Source organism: Schistocerca cancellata, chromosome 12, assembly GCF_023864275.1.
Source record: "Schistocerca cancellata isolate TAMUIC-IGC-003103 chromosome 12, iqSchCanc2.1, whole genome shotgun sequence".
Classification (NCBI taxonomy): Eukaryota; Metazoa; Arthropoda; class Insecta; order Orthoptera; family Acrididae; genus Schistocerca; species Schistocerca cancellata.
Genome location: NC_064637.1, coordinates 22417222 through 22439865, shown reverse-complemented (window position 1 = coordinate 22439865; position 22644 = coordinate 22417222). Strand labels below are relative to the sequence as shown.

The 22644-nt window shown below is 40.2% G+C and overlaps 1 protein-coding gene across 3 annotated transcripts in view; it reads right to left on the bottom strand.

Annotated features, from left to right (window-relative positions):
* LOC126109710 (uncharacterized) overlaps positions 1–22644 on the bottom strand; it is a 268071-nt gene that overhangs the window by 41647 nt on the left and 203780 nt on the right. For all 3 annotated transcript variants that reach the window (XM_049914765.1, XM_049914763.1, XM_049914764.1), the window contains exon 6: positions 7328–7507. In XM_049914765.1, the coding sequence (XP_049770722.1) occupies positions 7328–7507 (180 nt within the window). The remainder of the gene's footprint in view (positions 1–7327; positions 7508–22644) is intronic.

The window sequence follows — 22644 nt, the reverse complement described above, 5'->3', positions numbered from 1 at the left end:
TAGAATGTATATTGTATAGTTTAATTTTTTCCACCGAACATGGAGGATGTGCCAATATAATGCAGCACATAAAGCAAAAGAAACACCTGTTGGCAGTTGCTGCGAAAACTGCTAGCAGTGTAAGTTTCTTTGTAGGTACAAATAAACTGCAACCAGAGGAAGATAGACGTATTGCTGTAGAAGAACTGCCATGTGTGTTCCCTACTGCAAGACACACTCATTCATTCTGTTCAATGGACTGCACATCTCTTCTCATCAGAGGCCCACTTGAGAAGAAATTCACTTGTCCTAGCACAAAATGCGAGTCAATTTTAGTGAACATTTCATTGCCATATGCAATGAATGAAGTTCAGTCAAAACTTAAAGATGATAAGTATATGTCTGTGGAGGTCGATGCATAAAATCACAAAAGCTTAAAGCTAGTGCCAATTCTAGCTAGGTATTCCAGTCCCACCAAAGTTGTTCAGTGCAAAGTAATCTGTCTTCAGCACACTGGAGGAGAAATATCAAAATTATTAGCTACTTATATTCTATATATCGGGTGATCAAAAAGTCAATATAAATTTGAAAACTTAATAAACCACGAAATAATGTAGATAGAGAGGTAAAAATTGACACACACGCTTGGAATGACATGGGGTTTTATTAGAACAAAAAAAAAAATTGCTAGACACGTGAAAGATCTCTTGTGCGCGTCGTTTGGTGATGATCGTGTGCTCAGCTGCCACTTTCGTCATGCTTGGCCTCCGAGGTCCCCAGACCTCAGTCTGTGCGATTATTGGCTTTGGGGTTACCTGAAGTTGCAAGTCTATCGTGATCGACCGACATCTCTAGGGATGCTGAAAGACAACATCCGACGCCAATGCCTCACCATAACTCCGGACATGCTTTACAGTGCTGTCCACAACATTATTCCTCGACTACAGCTATTGTTGAGGAATGATGGTGGACATATTGAGCATTTCCTGTAAATAACATCATCTTTGCTTTGTCTTACTTTGTTAGGCTAATTATTGCTATTCTGATCAGATGAAGCACCATCTGTCAGACATTTTGTGAACTCTTGTAACTTTTTTTTTTTTTTTTTGTTCTAATAAAACCCCATGTCATTCCAAGAATGTGTGTCAATTTGTACCTCTCTATCTACATTATTCCATGATTTATTCAGTTTTCAAATTTATACTGACTTTTTGATCAGCCGGCATTTTAAAACAGAAAAATATAGTTGACAAGATTGTCGCGTTTTGTGCAGATAACTGTAATAGCAACTTTGATGGGTACAAGAGGGCAGGAACAAACAATGTTTATTCCAAACTGAACAGTGTTCTCAAGATAAACATTCAAGGCATTAGTTCTGCAGCCCATGTGGTACACAATGGAGTTCAAACAAGTGGAGACATTCTAGCCATTGACACAGATACAACAGCGAATAAAATTTTTCAAATATTTTCACATTTACGTTGTGCATGTGGAGGAACTGAAAACCATTCTGTGAATTTGTTGATACTGAATACAAGCAAGTTCTAGATAGTATTAAAACTAAATGATTGTCATTGTTGCCAGGAGTTACAAGAGTTATTGATATGTATGAACCTTTGAAATCTTATTTTCTGTCTCAGGATAGGTGTTCTACATCACTGAAACGATTTTTTGACAACACAGTCACTTTTTTGGCTTCATTTCACACAAAGCCAACTGAAAATGTATTCTAATTCAGTCAAAAAGTTGGAAAAAACCATGACTTCAGCTACAGGATCAACTGAGAAGTTAGAGCTACTTAAAGAAAAAGTTCAGTAACAGGAAATTTAATATATTTCAAATTTCAGTTTTTTCTTTTTTTTTTTCAATTTCAATTAACTTGTATGTTGACTGAGTAAAAACATTCCCTTTTATGAGACAATTACCAATTTATTCTACGACACTTTCTTGACTGATTTAGGAAAGTGGACTTTTCTGTTTCAACCTCTGAAATCATTTCATTGGATAACATTGAAAAATGCTGTTTCTTGGGCCAAACTTTTAAATTGTCTGAAAATTCTTAAGACAGTAGATTCAGATGCAGCATTTCGGATAGATGAAGAGGTATTGTTTGGTGAGAGAGAAAACGTGAACAACATTGTATACAATAAACTTGAGGAATGGAAAAAGCTAAATCGGCAACAGATAAGAAATGGTGTACTGTATTTAGTACACTTAAAAGTACATGTACTTTATGTAAAAATGTAGACACACTTTTGAGTTTTGCTCTTGCGATATACGGCACAAACACTCTTCCAGAAAGGGTATTTTCAACTGTAAATTCCCTTAGGATTGATGAGAAAAATGATTCTACCACTGAAACTATAGCAGCAGTTGTAATAGTTAAGACTCATTACCAAGGCCTTTCCTGCAAGGTGGTCTACAATCTGCTATTAACCGCTTCAAAGCATTTGAAAGATATTAAGTCTTCTGGTAAGTGCAAAGTTAGTAGCAGTGTTCCTGATATAGAAGCACAATGGTGTACAGATTTTGACATATACATTAGCGTTCATTTGATAGAAATCATTCTATCAATTTCTCAATACTTTGAATTATAGTCAGTTCTTACAAAAACAATGAATTATCATATGAGGCAGGGCCATTACAAGCAAGTTTTGAAGTGTTTTGTTAATATATATGCCTTTTTGCTTGCATACTTTTGTTTTTATTTATTTTAGTAAAGCAATGCAGTTATATAGGCACAATATTTTCTTGTCAACTAGTGTATCATTTTGTCCCATTTTTAATCCCAATTATTTCTGCAAATGTTCCATTTTTTCAAGTGAGAAATCTGGTCACCCTAGGGTAGGAACCACATATCCATCATAGTTCAGGAGATATGACATAATACACACTGAGATGCATGAAAAACTGCCACATTTTGCATGACATTTAAACTTATTGCTAGTTTGCTACAACCACTATTCACAATATATTTCACAGACAGTATCCGCATATGCCACTGAATGTACCTATACAAATATGTTATTGTATGACATATAGTTCAAGAGGTATGATGTCAAACACTAAAATGTGTGAGAAAATGATGCATCATGAATTTTGTTTTGAATTGTTATGTCTTTGTTACTAAAACTATTTGCAACAAATGTTGCAGAGAGTATCCAAAGCAGATGGACCCAGCCAGATAGTGGGAAGAGGAGGTGTACAGAGGTGGGGGGAGCAGGAAATGGATAGAGAAAAGAAAGAGGAGTTGCTGGAAAAAGAGATGGGTAGATGAGGAGGATGTTGAAGGGGGGGGGAGAAGGGGAAGGAGAGAGAAAGAAAGAGAGAGAGAGGGGGGGCGGGGGGGGGGGGGGGATGAGGAGATGGTCAGAGAAGGAAGGAGGTTTGGACGAACGGGATTGGAATACATATCTGAGCAATGTAGGTCGCTCTGCTAGCTGTGCAAAACTGCACTGTAATGGTAAGTGCATTTGGACAATGTTTATGTTGATACCATGCTTGGCATAACAGCAGTTGGAGCAGTTAACAGTTACACGATCCCTTTCGATTTACAGACTATTATTCATAACTAAAAAATTCAAGCCAACATTCAACATCTCTGGAGAAGATAATGAAGCCCTTACACAACAAGGTAAGTACTAGATTATGAAATAACAAAAGTGAACATGTCCTCTTTACAGTCTGCACTGAAATGACACAAATGTGGATACTGAAAATACAGCATTGAAATCTGAACACACGTTATATGAATGCACAGTTTCGCGGTGATATGAATTAATAAAATTTTCTCGGGCTTCCAGCCGTGTCAGGTGGTTAAAATCCCACAAGCTTTCACCCGACCTCTCCTCAGTCACTGTCAAGTGGTACGACTGACTGCTGTGTCGCCGTGGCCGCATCGTTATATACCGTATTTACTCGAATCTAAGCTGCACCTGAAAAATGAGACTCGAAATCACGGAGAAAAAAAAAAATAAATAAATAAAATAAATAAATAAATAAATAAATAATTCCCGAATCCAAGCTGCACCTGAAATTTGAGACTCGAAATTCAAGGGGAGAGAAAAGTTTTAGGCCGCATCTCCAAATCGAAACAAAGTTGGTCCATTGTAATATGAGACACAATTTAGGTCGAATGAATGACAATACAGCTACAGTAGTTTGTTTTGAGTCATAAGCTTAGCAGTTAAGCTTTACCAGGTAGCCATTGCTATGCGCCAGGCGTTCCGTCCGTATTTATACGGGTGCTTCGTCTGGTTTGTATTGATTTCTTATTTTTCTTTGAAGTGATACGCGCCGTTTTCTTTGTTATAGGTGTCTAAGCTGAAAATTCATTACTGTACTGTGACATGGATTGTTTGTCACATTCTGATAGTGTGTGTTTACGGCCTGTCGCCGTTCGCGGCATGGCTTACTTTAGTGCGCACTACCGCCGCTTTTTTTAAATGATCAACAAGAACCAAATAATAGACTGTGTATGATAGAAGATGTTCTGAACGAGAGTTTAGCGAAAATTTTTCTCCGTTTGAGTATCTTTGCAGGCACCTCTTTAGTACATTACATTCTGCACAGAAATTAGAGTCATCTTAGATTTAAAAATCTAGTCAATTGCTGTGCTTAATTTCTGACTGTATCACTATTAGGCATAAGAATAATACGAATATAAACATGACACGATATGTATGTTCTTCCACGTTTGCTGTTTGTCCCACTCTAGTTTCGTAGTTTATTAGGCAGACAGGATTTAAATGAGATAGCAGCAAACACGAAACAATACAAGGCAAAATGTTTATATTCATATTATTCTTATGGTGAAGAGAATACTGCAAGTGATTCACAATTCATAAAAGTTCCTATTAGCAACCATCTCTTCTCACAGGTAGGAAAAAATTCAGAACGTAGAGTTGGCCATATTGACAAACATCCCAAACAGTCTTGCCAGTCGGATTTTCGTAGTATATTGAAATGCTGCTACATTCAATCATGAACAATACGGAATTTGTATTTACTTCGTTTGGTAATGTACGAAAATGCAGTGGTCGAAAAAACTCGTCTTCCACCTTTTTTTTTTTTTTTAATTTATTTACTGATGCAGAGGATTTGGTGCCAGTATTTATCTTTGTGCCTACAAAACATGCCTGTGTAGCACTACATATATTCGACGGCAGAAGTTAGTTGTGGCGGCACCCACCAACATTTTTCAGAACTTCCGCTTGCTTTGCACTCGATTCTAAGCTGCAGGCGGTTTTTTTGATTACAAAAACCGGAAAAAAAGTGCGGCTTAGATTCGAGTAAATACGGTAGCCGCAGTGCTGGCTGTGATGTCACTGGTGCTCTCTTCCTCACCATACAGGGTAATGTTTTTATGCCGTGTCTGTCGCACCCGTTTTAACCTCGCGATGGCCGTGTCCTAGGCTGAGCTGACCTGCAAACCACCATCCTTGTTGATGGTGTTCTCAGAGGTTTTTATTTCAATAGCTTTTTTTATGACGCTACCCCAAAGTCCCTTCATCCTCATAATGACAGATGTTTTGTCAAATGACTCTTTTATCATCTGGCCCCCTGGTCATGAAAAACTGGGAGAATTTTTAGAACACCTCACCAGCATTCATGGCCACATCAAGTTTACAATGGAAGTCGAGACACATGGTGCCGGTGCACTGCCCTTCCTTGAGGTCCTCGTTTGACGGAAAACCAATGGGCACCTCAGCCACAGTGTCTACAGGAAACCAACACACACAGATCGATATCTGCATGCTCTCAGCCACCACCATCTGGCACAAAAACGTGGCATTCTGAATACCCGCGTCCATCGTGCTAAAGTCGTTTCAGATGCTGAAAGTCTGCCACTGGAACTGAGCCACCTCCAAAAAGTCTTCCGGGAAAATGGGTACAGTCATAAACAGGTGTCACAGCCTGGTGTGACATGTAAGAAGCACACCAACAGAGAAGAGAACACCACCAAAGAAGAAAGCAAGAAACTTGTGTCTTTGCCTTTCTGTGGTACAGTGTGGGGAAAGATTAGCCGACTCCTGAAGAGATATAACATTTCATTAGTGTTCAGGCCCCCAGCAAAAACTTGACAGCTCACGAGGCCTGTGAAGGACGATCTACAGCTTAGAATGCCTGGAGTGTACAAGATACCGTGTCAGTGTGGCTGTTACTATGTCGGCCAAACAGTACGTACTGTGGACCAACGCTGGACGGAACAAGAGGTGTGTTTACGCCTTTGCTATCCAGAAAAATCAGCCGTGGCAGAACACGCCTTAGAAAATGGACACCGAATTCTATTCGACGAAACATCTGTCGTTTCGATGACGAAGGGATTTTGGGATAGCGTCATAAAAGAAGCTATTGAAATAAAAACCTCTGATAACACCATCAACAAGGACGGCAATTTGCAGCTCAGCAAAGCCTGGGACCCGGCCATCGCAAGGTTAAAACGGGCGCGACAGACGCGGGCTGAAAACTTTACCATTGTGTGGTGCTTGCAGCGTCCAGGTCACTGTGAGCCACATTTTACTGGATTGTGTTTTATTTTCTGACCAGTGGGCCTCGGCTGATTTGCCAGCGGACCTGCCAACTCTTTTAGGCAACACTCGGACAAATGTGGTTAAAGTTTTAAAGTTCTGTGCCTTGTCAAATGTTTTTACAAAGATTTTAGGGAGATGATTTTAATTTGCTCACTGTGTGACAAGCTCGCCCATCTTTTATGTAAGTGGCCAGCCAATGACACTTTCCTGTGTCATTCTTGTTGCTATGTTTTCCCTTCCCTTAGGTTTTACTTTCTTATGTAGTAATTTCCCTCTTTTCCTGCTTTCTTTGAATGTGTTTTTCAGTTTTATTAGGTCTCTCCACATTCGTTCCTTTTAATGTGTGTCAGGGCGCTGATGACCTCGATGTTGAGCGCCCATAAACCCCAACACACACACACACACACACACACACACACACACACACACTTAACATGGCTGGAAGCCCGAGAAAATTTTATTGAGCACACGTTATTTGTTACATCATAGTAAGAGGAAGGGTACATGCGGGTGCGTCAACTGGAATCTGATGTACGTATGAAGAAGTTGCCCATTACTGATTCATACTTTTTAGATGAAAAAAGAATTATAATGGATGTAAATATTGATGAACACTTTAGTTTATTATTTACAACTGGCTGTCATTTACAGAGTCAAATGTGTTGAATAGATCACAAAAGATAATTAACTAATGCTCTTTTGTTGATTAATGTTAAAAAAGTTGATGATTGACTATTTTACACTTTAACATCAATACCCGTGAAAAATATAGCTGCATCACTTTGCCGAACACAGCATTACGTGTTTACACTTACATTTCCAACTGTTTTAGCTGGTGGAACAGCTTGAAAGTATCATCAGTGTGTCCGCGACAAGCGATCAATGACAGCTCTCGCAGTTTTGGGCACCCCTTTGAGATGGCGAGCAATGCCTCATTCCCCAGGTCAGGGATACGCCACAAACCAAGTAGCTGCAGGTTTGAGAGGCCTCCACCTCTGAAACACAAAAAATAGTTCTCTGTGTGTATTAAGTACTATTTCTTAAACAAGCGGTAACAAGCTAATTCTGTGATAACAATGAGAATTAGTGTCACACAAAAGCTCTGCGAAGGATTTTTTCCTTGTAAAGGAGAGAGTGTGAGGAGTGCAAAAAATTTTTGCACTGGGAGAGGTCTCCAGGGGAGGGATGGACATTTTGGAATCATGTATATGGATATGTAGGTTAGGGTCCCAGTATCCTTCTCCGCAGCCATTCACCCTGGTGGAATCTCATCTGCGAGTAATCGACGAAAAAAAATTTCATAATTGTACGTGACTGTCCTAGAGCATTAAAACCAATTACAATAATCATATGTTCACTGTGGTGTAACGGTTTGCATACTGACCTGGTGCGTAAAAGGTCATGGGTTCAGACCTTGTCAGGTACTTCCAAATTTTTATTTTCAAATATTTTTAGAAATGACTGATTAAAAATAACTACAGTTAATTGGTTTAAACATATTCTTTTTAAAAAATCATTTTAATCAAAATATTAACTTTTTCATTTTATTTTAGTTTTTCGGACCTTCATTTGGCATCTGTGCACAAGTGATTTTAATTATTTTTATATATCTATCATAATATTTGAACACTTCAAAATCCCAACCTATCAGTTAAAACCCAAAGAAATGGAAGACAAAACAATCTGTCTATATTGGTTATGTTCTGATGTAAAAGAATGTATTTTTTGATACAGACATGTACATTTTTTTGGGTCGGTAATCATAATGCAAGTAAGCTAAACATAAATTCTTGTTGCACTATGTACAAAATAAAGCAGCTGAAGATGTAACCGAAAGAAGGGCTTATATATAAAATTAAATTCAAGCAAAGACAGGACGAGAAATAATGAATGCAATAACATGGACAAAAATATAAGATGATCAGATGGAAGAAATTAAGTTGAAACCAACTCAAAAAATAAATCAAATCACACACAAAAAGATAAAAAAAAGAGATAGAAAGAAAAACTGAGAGCAGTTGAAAAAGTTTATATGATGAGTGTATTAAGAAGAGGATAGATTACCACTCACCATGTAGCAGAGTTGTTGAATTGCAGACAGGCACGACAATAAGGCTGTCCAACAAGTAAGCATTCAGCCAAAATGGCTTTCATGAAAATTGGACAATATTATGAAAAGGATAGACTGCCACTACCAATATAGTGGAGCTGTTGAGTTGCCGGTAGGCTACAAGACTGACAATCAGAATTGGACAACTGACAATAACAAGAGTCTTAACCAAGTAAGCTTTCACACACACACACACACACACACACACACACACACACAAACACACACATGCAAATCCAACTCACACACACATGATCACAGTCTCTAGCTACCAAGGCCCGACTGTGAGGAGCACCAGCAGCACAATGGGAGAAAAAAACTTGGTGGTGGGGATAAAGAGGACATTAGGGTGAGGAAGAGAGGATAGTAGGACAGGGATGGGGGATAGTAAAGTGCTGCTTGTGGGAGGATACAGGAACGAGGTGGAGAGAGGGTAGGGCAGCTAGGTGCCGTCAGGAGGTTAGACGGAAGGCAAAGGGATAGCGGGGGCAGCAGAAGTATAAAGACTATGAGGGCGTTGGTGGGATAGAGGGCTGTGTAGTGCTGGAGAGGTAACAGGGAAAGGGGATAGGTAGTGTAGGACAACAAGTTATGAGTGTGTGTGTGTGTGTGTGTGTGTGTGTGTGTGTGTAAGTAATTCTGATGAAGTCCTTTCTGCTGAAAGCTTACTTGGTTAACACTCTTGTTATTGTCAGTTGTTATTGTCACTATATTGTGAGTGGTATTCTATCCTTTTCATAATAATGTCATTATTTCATCAGGAATTCCAATTGTTTAATATGATGATTAAAATGACAAGACTAAGGATTAGTTACAAAAAAATACATTTAAACTAATTAATTGAACAAAAATGAAGATCAGTCACTTTGATAAAGATTTTAAAATGAAACATCTCGAAGCCACTGATGAGATTTGAACCTGTGACTCTAAAGATATAAGGCTCATATGCTACCACTACGCCAAAATGCCCATATGATTGGCATTGATTTTTAAGCTCTAGAACAGTCACACAAAATTACAAAATTTTTTTGTCAATTACTCGCAAATGAGGGTCCACCAGGATGAATGGCTCCAGGGTGAGACACCTGGGACTCCTACATACATTACTGTAAATTTCTTCTTGTTAGACAGTATGGATTTTTCACTCTGTAGAAGAATGTGCACCAATTCGAAAATTTCAAGCAGACAAAGTGTCTGCCTGACAGGGTTTCAAACCCAGAATTGCTGCCTTTCGTAAGAAGATGCTCCATCGACTGAACTACCTGAGCACAACTCGCAACCCTTCCTAACAGCAGGCTCCAGTATGATATACAGTTTTAGTTTTAATCTACAAAGAAGTTTCAATTGCTCTTAGATTTATGATTAAACAAATTCAACCTTCATTAATCTTTACTGAGTAACACCCTCACTCTGTGGTATACAAATCACAATGCGATCTGAATAATAGTAACTATACAGTAGTATGAGAGAAAACCAGTTTCATATTCGATTAAGTTTTTGTGATTTAAGGGTTGACAACTTCTCTGGTGAGCACGTGCCACATTAACAACGCTCAATGCTGAGTCAGCATCCAGATATCTATCAGATTACAACCCAGCAGTTTTGCCTCATCGTACTGTGGTGCTGTTGGGGACTGGCATATTTTCAGCACGCGGCTATTTGTATACGAAGTAATGAATACTGGGCTTACGCACGACGTGTTTAAAGAACTGCTTGTTGCATCAGTGACAGCAATATTTGGTGCTTCAGGGAGTGTTGATTCTACTTCTCTGGGTTGGTATACACAGGGTGTCCCTCCTAAGAGTCTTCAGGCTCATTGGTTCTGGTATTTTGGCAGATTTTCACAAATTTGTTTTTGCAATGTGTAGCTGGAGTCAGCTCAAACAAATACTGCTCATAACATCTTTCATATGACACCAACTGTTGATGAAAAGCACCAATTTATTTCCTATTAAAGTGCGCATCGTTTACGATGGCGGCCGAGTTTAGGTTAGTTCTGCGCATCTGACGTCACAAAACGCAGTCAGCCAATGAACAGAGAACGTCGTTACCAGAGCGCGACTGCAGTGCAGAGCACGGACGAGTGTCTTCAGTTTTAGAAATGTTCAGTCATAAATAAAGTAACTGAACAGAAGCAATGTCTTGATAGCAGATTTTCTTTTATAGAAAGTTTGGAAAAAACATTCTCTATACCAATTGCTTCATATTCTATTAATTAATTACACCAAACAAGCAATAAGGCTCCTAATTCAGGTGATAGCGAGGATAGGTGTTTGTATCATTCTCACGAACTTTTTCGCAATAAAGAACAGCAATAATTGTTTATTTCCTATTGTACTTTGACGAAACGTGAGTAATTCATAGTCATACCAACAGTGTTTGTCCGAATTTTGCGTGGCATGTTAAAGTCCTCTAGGAGCTCTCTTGAGTGACAAGCTGTGTTAGTGTAATGGTTAAAGTGTTTGGCTACCAAGTGAGAACAAAAACAATATCAAAGTGTCTTACTTCATGAATTTTATTTGTATGAATGTAATTTTTTGAAATTTCTAGTGCTTTGTCTCTTCATTATAATCATAATAAGTTTTCGGTTTTTCTAATTTTGTCCTCCAATATTTCTTTTTACAGCAATTAAAAACAATGAAAAGGGACACATACAATATTCATGTTATCTGTTTTGTTTGTATATCTTCTCTTCTGCAGTCGCTGTTTCACTATTCATATTGAGATATATTCTTTTGCGACGGTATTAAGGTATTATTTAGAGCAGACTTTTTGCTCGTACGTTACCGAGCTACTTGATTGTTGGATGCAATTCTTTGCTTTGCTGCTTTGGCAACATCATCATATTCAATGTTTTCGTTGACTGATCTATGTTTTGGCAAGTATTTGCTGTCCGTTGTGACAAACATGAATTGTTTGTGCACTGTGCCTCTATGACAATATATTTTAGTTTTTTCTATGTTTTATTATGTCCACAATTCAGTTTTGTGTTTTAATCAGAACTCATTAGAAAAAATTGAAATGACTCTGATATAAATAAAACTTTTATTACAGTCGCGAAAGACGGAATATTTCTCAATATTACATACGACACCTATGTGGTACTTAAATTAAATGAGATATTGTTATACAGTAAATTTTATATGAAATTAAGGCAACTAAAATCGACCATACGGAAAGTATACGCTATGGACTTTTACCTCTGCAAACTCTTCAAAATTTCGTGCAATGGTTTACTACATTTAATGCTGCACAATAACTGCGTTGAACATCAAAACAAAATTAGTCATTTATGGGAAGAAGGTATCAGTCAAGAAGATGTGTAAAAATCAAATTTTTGGGCCAAATAGCTTTTGAGAAATCGAATGATAAGTATGTCAAAGCAGTCGGAGCACCGTGTGTCTGCACAGGCGAGCAGTGCAGTGATGACAAAATAGCGCACAGTGCGGAATGTGGGGAGCACGTCTCTGGAGCAGCGAAAGGGTTAATTCGGCCGTGATGGCTTTACTTCATAAACTGTGCGCTTCCCCCTAAACGTTAGTTTGCGAACTGTACTATACTATGGTGCTGCTTCTCTTGGCGCGTGCGTCGTTTGCAACTTGGCAATGCAGCAATCTCTCGCATATGGGCGGGCATGCACGAGCCGCCAAGATAAAAGAATTGAACTATACAAACAACACGATTTTTAAAAGCAGAATTTTACACACCCTTCTGATAGATCAGTCCCACGCTACTGTAGTGTGATACTTGTTTTATCAGTATGTGTTAACCCGGGCAATAAAACACAATGAATAACCAGTATTCCAGCAGCAGCAGCGCCCTGCCCTGTGCTGACTGCTACCGCTATGCGGCAGTTATGCTCGGTCGCTATTGGAGTACTGGTTATTAACCACGTTAGTTTTTGTGTTGGCAGAAGAGCTAACACCGTGTTACGAGTGGAGGCCGAAATGCACGCGTTTTAGCTCACGCAGGCTGGCGTGAAGATGGAAGAACTATACTGACGTGAGGTCTGGAACATGACAAGGAATGAGAAGTCAGAAAGCGGTAAAGGCTACCACCTAGCAAGTGTGGTGGCTGGCGGTGACACCACAGTATTCCATTGTCCACCAAACCTACACAATGTACTCGTCCACCCTTACACAACCCCTGCTCCCAATCCCTTACCTCATGGCTCACACCCCTGTAATAGACCTAGATGCAAGACCTGTCCCATACATCCTCCTACCACCACCTACTCCAGTCCGGTCACTAACATCACCTATCCCATCCCTACCTGTGAAATCAGTCATGTGGTCTACAAGCTAAGCTGCAACCACTGTACTGCATTCTATGTGGGCACGACAACCGACAAGCTGTCTGTCTGCACGAGTGGCCACCGACAAACTGTGGCCGAGAAAAAAGCGGATCACCCTGTAGCTGAACACGCTGCCAAACACGATATCTTTCATTTCAATGACTGCTCCACAGCCTGTGCCATATGGATCCTTCCCACAACACCAACTTTTCTGAATTGAACAGGTAGGAACTTTCCCTGCAATACATCCTACATTCCCGTAACCCTCCTGACCTTAACTTTCGTTAGTCACCGTCCTCACCCATCCATCCCCCTCCCTGCTCTCATTCCAGCACTACACAGCCATCATTCCACCACCACACCCAGCCTTTCCTTTTTTCTCTCTATTTCTCTCTATGTCTCTCCTTTTCCGCTATCCCCCTCCCCCCTCCCCACCTCTCCCCTGCCTGCCAACCAATCTGCAGCACTTCACTCTTCACCACTCCCACCATACTATCCATCCCCCTCCCTGCCCCAGCCGGCTCCCCCACCCAGTCACCACTCCCATCATACACTGGTGCTGCTGCTCGCAGTGTGGTTTTAGTTGCCTGAGACTGCAGTCATGGGTACGAGTTGCGTTAGGGTGTGTGTGTGTGTGTGTGTGTGTGTGTGTGTGTGTGTGTGTGCGCGCGCGCGCACGCACTTATGTGTGTCTATTGTTGACAAAGGCCATTGGCCGAAAGCTTTAAGTGTGCCTACCTGCAACTCAGAATCTCTGCTATATGGTGAGTAGCAACTTTCCTTCTCATAATATTGTTACCGTATTTACTCGAATCTAGGCTGCACTTTTTTTCCGGTTTTTGTAATCCAAAAAACCACCTGCAACTTAGAATCGAGTGCAAAGCATGCGGTAGTTCTGAAAAAGTTTTTGTTGGTAGGTGCCGCCACAACTAACTTCTGCCGTCAAATATATGTAGCGCTCGTGATTGCTGCTGTCTCATTTAAATCCTGTCTGCCTAATAAACTACGAAACTAGAGTGAGACAACAGCAAACGCGGAAGAATATACATATCATGTCATGTTTATATTCGTATTATTCTTATGTCTAATAGTGATACAGCCAGAAATGAAGCACGGCAGTTGACTAGATTTTTAAATCTAAGATGACTCTAATTTATGTGCAGAATTTGATGTACTAAAGAAGTGGCCACAAAGATTTTCAAACGGAGAAAAATTTTTGCCTAACTCTCGTTCAGAACATGTTGTATCATACGCAGTCTATTATTTGGTTCGTGTTGATCATTATCAAAGAAAGCAGCAGTGTAAGTAACAAAAAATAGCAGTCTCTTGCCATTGTTTTGCTAATGAGACAATTCCTCTATTTTTTATATTGTAAGCGGCAGTAGCACACACAAAAGCAAGCCATGCCGCGAGCGGTGAACGGTCATAAACGCTCATTATAAGAATGCGGCAAACAATGCATGACACAGTATAATAATGCGTTTTCAGCTTTGAGTGATGTAAACACCTATAACAAAGAGAATGGCACTTATCAGATCAAAGCAAAATAATCAATCGATTGAATCCAGATGAAGCACTTAAAAAAGGAAGGGTACCCGTATAAATGCGGACGGAGCACCTGACGCATAGCAATGGCTACCTGGTAAAGCTTAACTGCTAAGCTTACGACTCGAACCAAACTACTGTAGCTGTATCATCATTCATTCGACCTAAATTGTGTCTCATGTTACAATGAACCAACTTTGTTTTGATTTGGAGGTGCAGCTTAAAACTTTTCTCTCCCCTTGAATTTCAAGACTCAAATTTCAGGTGCGGCTTAGATTCGGGAAATTTTTTTTTTCCCTTATTTCGAGTCTCATTTTTCAGGTGCGGCTTAGATTCGAGTAAATACGGTAAGCTTTGAAAATAATTTTGTTTGTAAGGGGAAACTAACACACTGTCTCTTGACACTGAATATTGGATGAAAGATATGATGAGCTGTACTTGTTTGGACCGACTCCAGTTACACACTACAAAAACAAAATTACAAATATCTGCCAAAATGCCAAAAAATATGCTAGAAGACTCTTAGAAGGGACATGGTATGTCTGAAGATTTGTCATTCTACCAGCTTTCCACAATGTGGAAAAAATGGATCCATTCGACTGGGAAGTACTTGCAGCCAGAAGCACGCGTTATGGACATTTCCAAATAAAAGATGAGCCCAGAATTTAAAAGAAACGTAAAAAGTGTGAGACTACAAATCCAAAGATCTCAAGTTCGATTCCTGGTCAAACCTTGAAGTTTTTATCTGTCACTTGTAATTTATTCATGCCTGGCAATATTTGATGATGTGGAAAATGCCAAGTAATCCATGTTATACTGCAGGTCCCCTACAAATGGTGGGGTAATTCGGTTGGAATTCATGTTAAACTAAGCCATCCTATAGCCAGCCAGGTAATCAGTTCTAAGATGAGAACAAGGCAGCGGCATACCATCTCCAACACGACTGCCTAGAAAAAAAACTGTGGTGTTAAAACTGATCTTCATACTGATGACAGCTTTAATTTTACTAATATTCTTCTGCCTTCACTATTACTTAATTATTTTTACTTAAAACTGCAGCACATTTCTCCAACTTCACATTTATTTCCAAATCTTGCCTGCTGAAAAATAAATGTTGATCAAAATGCATCAGTTACTTTTGAATTCCAAAACATTCAGAGAGACAACATTATAAATGGGCTCCTATACTATTAAACATGGACCCAATTGTGAGTTTCTGATTGGAAAGTTCATCTTTCAGAGGACAAAAGTACTCCAAAAAGAAGATCAATTTTAGTAATTGAGATGAAAAAGAGAAACTCGACACCATTACAACCCATTGGCTGCACATTGTACCCATAAAACTATATAGTAATACACTACAATGACAGAATGGATACCAACATTCAATTGCAAAATTAATAATATTGGTTGAATACCAGTCATGGCATTCTATACCAAAGCTTTCCCAAACTTATTTTATGATTTGTAAGAAGGTATTGATAAGTAAACCTTCATTGTTTAGGTATTTTGTGAATTCATCAATTATGCTTAGTATAGCTGTCTGTAAATGACAGCTTTTTTTAGGTTTATTTTGATGGCTGGAAGAACTGTATCAGATATTGATTTTCTGAAACCGTCTATTTCATATATACACTCCTGGAAATTGAAATAAGAACACCGTGAATTCATTGTCCCAGGAAGGGGAAACTTTATTGACACATTCCTCGGGTCAGATACATCACATGATCACACTGACAGAACCACAGGCACATAGACACAGGCAACAGAGCATGCACAATGTCGGCACTAGTACAGTGTATATCCACCTTTCGCAGCAATGCAGGCTGCTATTCTCCCATGGAGACGATCGTAGAAATGCTGGATGTAGTCCTGTGGAACGGCTTGCCATGCCATTTCCACCTGCCGCCTCAGTTGGACCAGCGTTCGTGCTGGACGTGCAGACCGCGTGAGACGACGCTTCATCCAGTCCCAAACATGCTCAATGGGGGACAGATCCGGAGATCTTGCTGGCCAGGGTAGTTGACTTACACCTTCTAGAGCACGTTGGGTGGCACGGGATACATGCGGACGTGCATTGTCCTGTTGGAACAGCAAGTTCCCTTGCCGGTCTAGGAATGGTAGAACGATGGGTTCGATGACGGTTTGGATGTACCGTGCACTATTCAGTGTCCCCTTGACGATCACCAGTGGTGTACGGCCAGTGTAGGAGACCGCTCCCCACACCATGATGCCGGGTGTTGGCCCTGTGTGCCTCGGTCGTATGCAGTCCTGATTGTGGCGCTCACCTGCACGGCGCCAAACACGCATACGACCATCATTGGCACCAAGGCAGAAGCGACTCTCATCGCTGAAGACGACACGTCTCCATTCGTCCCTCCATTCACGCCTGTCGCGACACCACTGGAGGCGGGCTGCACGATGTTGGGGCGTGAGCGGAAGACGGCCTAACGGTGAGCGGGACTGTAGCCCAGCTTCATGGAGATGGTTGCGAATGGTCCTCGCCGATACCCCAGGAGCAACAGTGTCCCTAATTTGCTGGGAAGTGGTGGTGCGGTCCCCTACGGCACTGCGTAGGATCCTACGGTCTTGGCGTGCATCCGTGCGTCGCTGCGGTCCGGTCCCAGGTCGACGGGCACGTGCGCCTTCCGCCGACCACTGGCGACAACATCAATGTACTGTGGAGACCTCACGCCCCACGTGTTGAGCAATTCGGCGGTACGTCCACCCAGCCTCCCGCATGCCCACTATACGCCCTCGCTCAAAGTCCGTCAACTGCACTTACGGTTCACGTCCACGCTGTCGCGGCATGCTACCAGTGTTAAAGACTGCGATGGAGCTCCATATGCCACGACAAACTGACTGACACTGACGGCGGCGGTGCACAAATGCTGCGCAGCTAGCGCCATTCGACGGCCAACACCGCGGTTCCTGGTGTGTCCGCTGTGCCGTGCGTGTGATCATTGCTTGTACAGCCCTCTCGCAGTGTCCGGAGCAAGTATGGTGGGTCTGACACACCGGTGTCAATGTGTTCTTTTTTCCATTTCCAGGAGTGTAGGTTTAGGTCCAAGGTATTACACACATACTGCAGCCATTCATCCTCGTTGGTCCTCATTTGCGAGTAATTGACAAAAACATTTTTTTTGAAATTTGCTTTAGCTTTAAAAACAGTAACATATATCAGATTGCTGCCACAGCATAATGTTTATCATGCAGTCCACACAGGTGGAAGGTTGTGGGTTTGAATCTTGTCACATGGTGTGAATATTTTTTATTTTTTAATCTTTGATTGTTATTCCTATTAATTTATCTTGTTCTTTTTTTTCCCTAGACTTTTGTCATGTCATTTTAATGAACTATTTCAATTGCTCTCATTTCTTCCTCCTCTTATTCTTTTTTCCACTTTGAACCTTTGTACATGTGAATATCATTATTGTTATTTATTGATTTCAATTTAACTTCTTCCCTATCATCATCTTATATTTTTGTCCACGTTATTGCATTCATTATTTTTATTCCTCATTTTGCTGGAATTTTGTTTTACTCATAATCCCTTCTTTCGCTTAAATCTTCATCTGTATTACTTTGTACTTAGTGCAATAAGAATTTTTATTTTCAATGTTTATATGATGGCATCCAAAAAATATACATCCTGTAATGAAAAATATAATTTTGACACTTCTGCACAGTCATTAGGAATAGATTATTTAATCTTTCATCAGCATTTTCAAATATTTAAATTTTATGATAAAAATAATGTAATTCACATGTAATAAGGTTCCAAGTGGAAAAAGAATAATAGGAAGAAGAAATGACAGCAACTGAAACAGTTAATATTTTGACTAAAATAGTGTGACAATGGAATAGAAATAGAAAAATTACATTCAAACCAGTTAATTGAATTAGAATAACGATCCAAGTCATTTCAATAAGTACTAAAAAATAAAAAGTCTCATGCAACCTGACGAGAGTCACATCCACAGCCTTCAGTGTGTGTAGACTGCATGACAACCATTACGTCATGGCAACAGTCTGATTAATGTTACTATTTTTAAAGCTAAAGTAAATTTCCAAAAATTTTTTTTGTCGATTACTCGCAAGTGAGGGCCCATCTGGGTGCGTGGCTGAAGGGTGTGTGTGATACGTGGGACCTCGACCTACACCTCCATAGAGATAGTTTCAAAAAGTTGAGGTCACCACAGGGGAGTTGTCCTTGTGAGTACCAAAACCAGGACTTATTTGCTGATTTTCGTATCCAGGTAAGCCAACCTTTATTCAGAGGATTATTATGTAAAACAATGAAAGCCAGACATGTCAAGCGAAGATAAATCAAAAAACATTGAACTACAAATAAAATATTTTATTTCAGTCCATTGCCACATGTGTCTTTTGAATGATCACTTGTTTTGTTCAAACTATGAACATCTTCAGATATGCTGAAACAAATCAAAGACATGCTAAGCTCAAACAATGAAAAACCCTAGATGGAATAATGACATTATTATGAAAAGAATAGATTGTTACCATATAGTGGAGATGTTGAGGCACAGAAAAATACAGTCAAAACAAGACTGGGGTCACACGTATGTGAGAGTAGCGTTTCCTTCAGTGTATTATGTACATTGTCTAATTCTGATGAAAGCCTTTTCCGCCAAAAGCTTAGCCGTTTGACAGTCTTTTTGTCGTGCCTATCTGGGACTCAGCATCTCCATTATACGGTGAGTAGCAACTAACCTTTTCATAACATTGCCATTATTCTATCCTGGATTTTCAATTGTTTAACTTTGCTTGCAGAGCAGCCTGCCAGTGTTATATGCTCTGCACAGCTTCCATAACTAAGGAATTGTAAAGAAGAGTGGGCAAGCATGTCAGCTATCTCATATTACACAGCGTATATCCGAAGTATCAGAATGCCTATTACTGGACACTGTGCATGTTTCTCATTTATAATACTTCATCTATGGTGGGGACAATTTCAGTGAGACACTTGAATCTGTGTGGAGGGCCAGCTGCCCGTTCTTCCTCAACAACCAAAACCAGAGAAATTAGTGATGTTGGACGGAGCAAAAGCAACATTCTTACTCATTCCAATAGTGTTCCACTGTGTTCTGGTCAGGACAGTCTATTTCATAAATATTATAGTCCACAAACTACTACCTTACAGACGCAGCTTAGTCACGATGCGGACAAAAGTCAGCATCGAGTGATCGTGAAGGACAGTCATTGCAGTGAATTGTGATGAAAAATAACGGGCCAACAGTTGACAAAGTCACCGAAGAACCAAGTGTCACACTCACAAATGCTGTCAGCACCAAACCGGTAAAAAGGGAACTCCATCAATCCGTAACCAGGGACTAGCAGGGTAAAGTGGAACTCCAAAATTATTGATCAGTTATACAAATGTACACAACAGGAAAATGTGATGATCAAACTGTGTATGTGGAACAATGCAAGAATATCATTTGGTCAGATGTGTCACTTTTCACACTGTTTTCAACATCTGATTAAATTTACATTCCGAGAGTGGCATATGACTGACAGTTTGGGCAGCCGTATCGCAGTATTCTGTGGGCTTCAAGGAGTTTTCTGCAAAGTAGCATTACTGCCACGGATTATGTGACCATTTTGACCAATCAGGTATATCCCACAGTGCGATATTTGCTCCCGAAGGGGACGCATCATCCTTTGCCACCAGTCAGTAGACCTCAATATTATGAAGCCCTTGTGAGCAAGTTTGGAAAGAAGGGTGCACGATTGTCATTTGTCTCTGTGACCATTACCTGAATTTGCCCCTATTTTGAAGGAAGAATGGTATAAGATTCCCTCAAAAACCATACAGGACCTGTACTTATTCATTCCGAGATGGCTGGAAGCTGTTGTGAATGCCAACAGTTTTCCTACACTGTATTCAGCATGGCAGTGTTTTTTTGTCCACCCCCTGAATCTCATTACAGAAAGTGCTCGACTGTTACCCTCGCCAGCGTATTCTCATAATCTTTCAGACACTGAAAATTCTCAGTCACAGACTGCGACAGACTGGAATGTCACCATCTGCCAACCACTATGATTGATAGAGCCTGGAATACTGTGAAGTAGTGTGAAATGATTTACCTGTCTCAATCACCCAAATTTGGTTTCACTCAGTGCCCAACCGACTAAGAGCAACTGCCACAGGAAGATGTAGCAGCACCGCATACTACCGTATTTACTCGAATCTAAGCTGCACTCGAATCTAAGCCACACCTGAAAAATAAGACTCGAAATCAAGGGGAAAAAAAAAAAATTCCTGAATCTAAGCCGCACCTGAAATTTGAGACTCGAAATTCAAGGGGAGAGGGATGTTTTAGACCACACCTCCAAATCGAAACAAAGTTGGTCCATTGTAACATGAGACACAATTTAGGTTGAATGGATGAAGATACAGCTACAATAGTTTAGTTCGAGTCGTAAGCTTAGCAGTTAAGCTTTACCAGGTAGCCATTGCTATGCATCCGTATTTATACGGGTACCCTTCCTTTTTCACGTGTTTCGTCTGGATTCAATCGATTGCTTATTTTTCTTTGATCTGATAAGTGCCATTCTCTTCGTTATAGGTGTTTACATCACTCTAAGCTCAAAATGCATTATTGTACTGTGTCATGCATTGTTTGTCGCATTCTGGTAGTGAGTGTTTACGGCCTGTCGCCGCTCGCGGCACGGCTTCTTTTGTGTGCACTACCACAGCTTACAATATAAAAATAAAAGGAATTGTCTCATTAGAGAAACAATGGTAAGTGACTGCTATTTGTTGTTACTTACACTGCTGCTTTCTTTGATAATGATCAACAAGAACGAAATAATTGACTGTGTATGATAAAAGATGTTCTGAACGAGAGTTTAGCGAAAAATTTTCTCCGTCTGAAAATCTTTGCAGACACCTCTTTAGTACATTACATTCTGCACAGAAATTAGAGTCATCTTAGATTTAAAAATCTAGTCCGTATCCGTGCTTCATTTCTGACTGCATCTCTATTCAGTATAAGAATAATACGAATATAAACATGACTTGATATGTATATTCTTCCGCATTTGCTGTTGTCTCACTCTAGTTTCGTAGTTTATTAGGCAGACAGAATTTAAATGAGACAGCAGCAAACACGAAAGAATACAAGCATAATGTTTACATTCTTTTATCGTTTCTTTTAATTTATTTACTGACACAGAGATTTTGGCACCAATATTTATGTTTGTGCCTGCAAAGCATGCCTGTGTAGCGCTACATATAATCGACAGCAGAAGTCCATTGTGGCGGCACCTACCAACATTTTCCAGAACTTCTGCTTACTTTGCACTTGATTCTAAGCTGCAGACGGTTTTTTCGATAGCAAAAATCACAAAAAAAGTGTGGCTTGGATTCAAGTAGATTCTACATCTACATCTACATCCATACTCCGCAAGCCACCTGACGATGTGTGGCGTAGGGTACCCAGAGTACCTCTATTGGTTCTCCCTTCTATTCCAGTCTCGTATTGTTCGTGGAGAGAAGGACTGTTGGTATGCCTCTGTGTGGGCTCTAATCTCTCCGATTTTATCCTCACGGTCTCTTTGCGAGATATACGTAGGAGGGAGCAATATACTGCTTGACTCCTCGGTGAAGGTATGTTCTCGAAACTTTAACAAAAGCCCGTACCGAGCTACTGAGCGTCTCTCCTGCAGTGTCTTCCACTGGAGCTTATCTATCATCTCCATAACGCTTTCGCGATTACTAAATGATCCTGTAACGAAGCGCGCTGCTCTCCGTTGGATCTTCTCTATCTCTGCTATCAACCCTATCTGGTACGGATCCCACACTGCCGAGCAGTATTTAAGCAGTGGGCGAACAAGCGTACTGTAACCTACTTCCTTCGTTTTCGGATTGCATTTCCTTAGGATTCTTCCAATGAATCTCAGTCTGGCATCTGCTTTACCGATGATCAACTTTATATGATCATTCCATTTTAAATCACTCCTAATGCGTACTCCCAGATAATTTATGGAATTAACTGCTTCCAGTTGCTGACCTGCTATTTTGTAGCTAAATGATAAGGGATCTATCTTTCTATGTATTCACAGCACATTACACTTGTCTACCTTGAGATTCAATTGCCATTCCCTGCACCATGCCTCAATTTGCTGCAGATCCTCCTGCATTTCAGTACAATTTT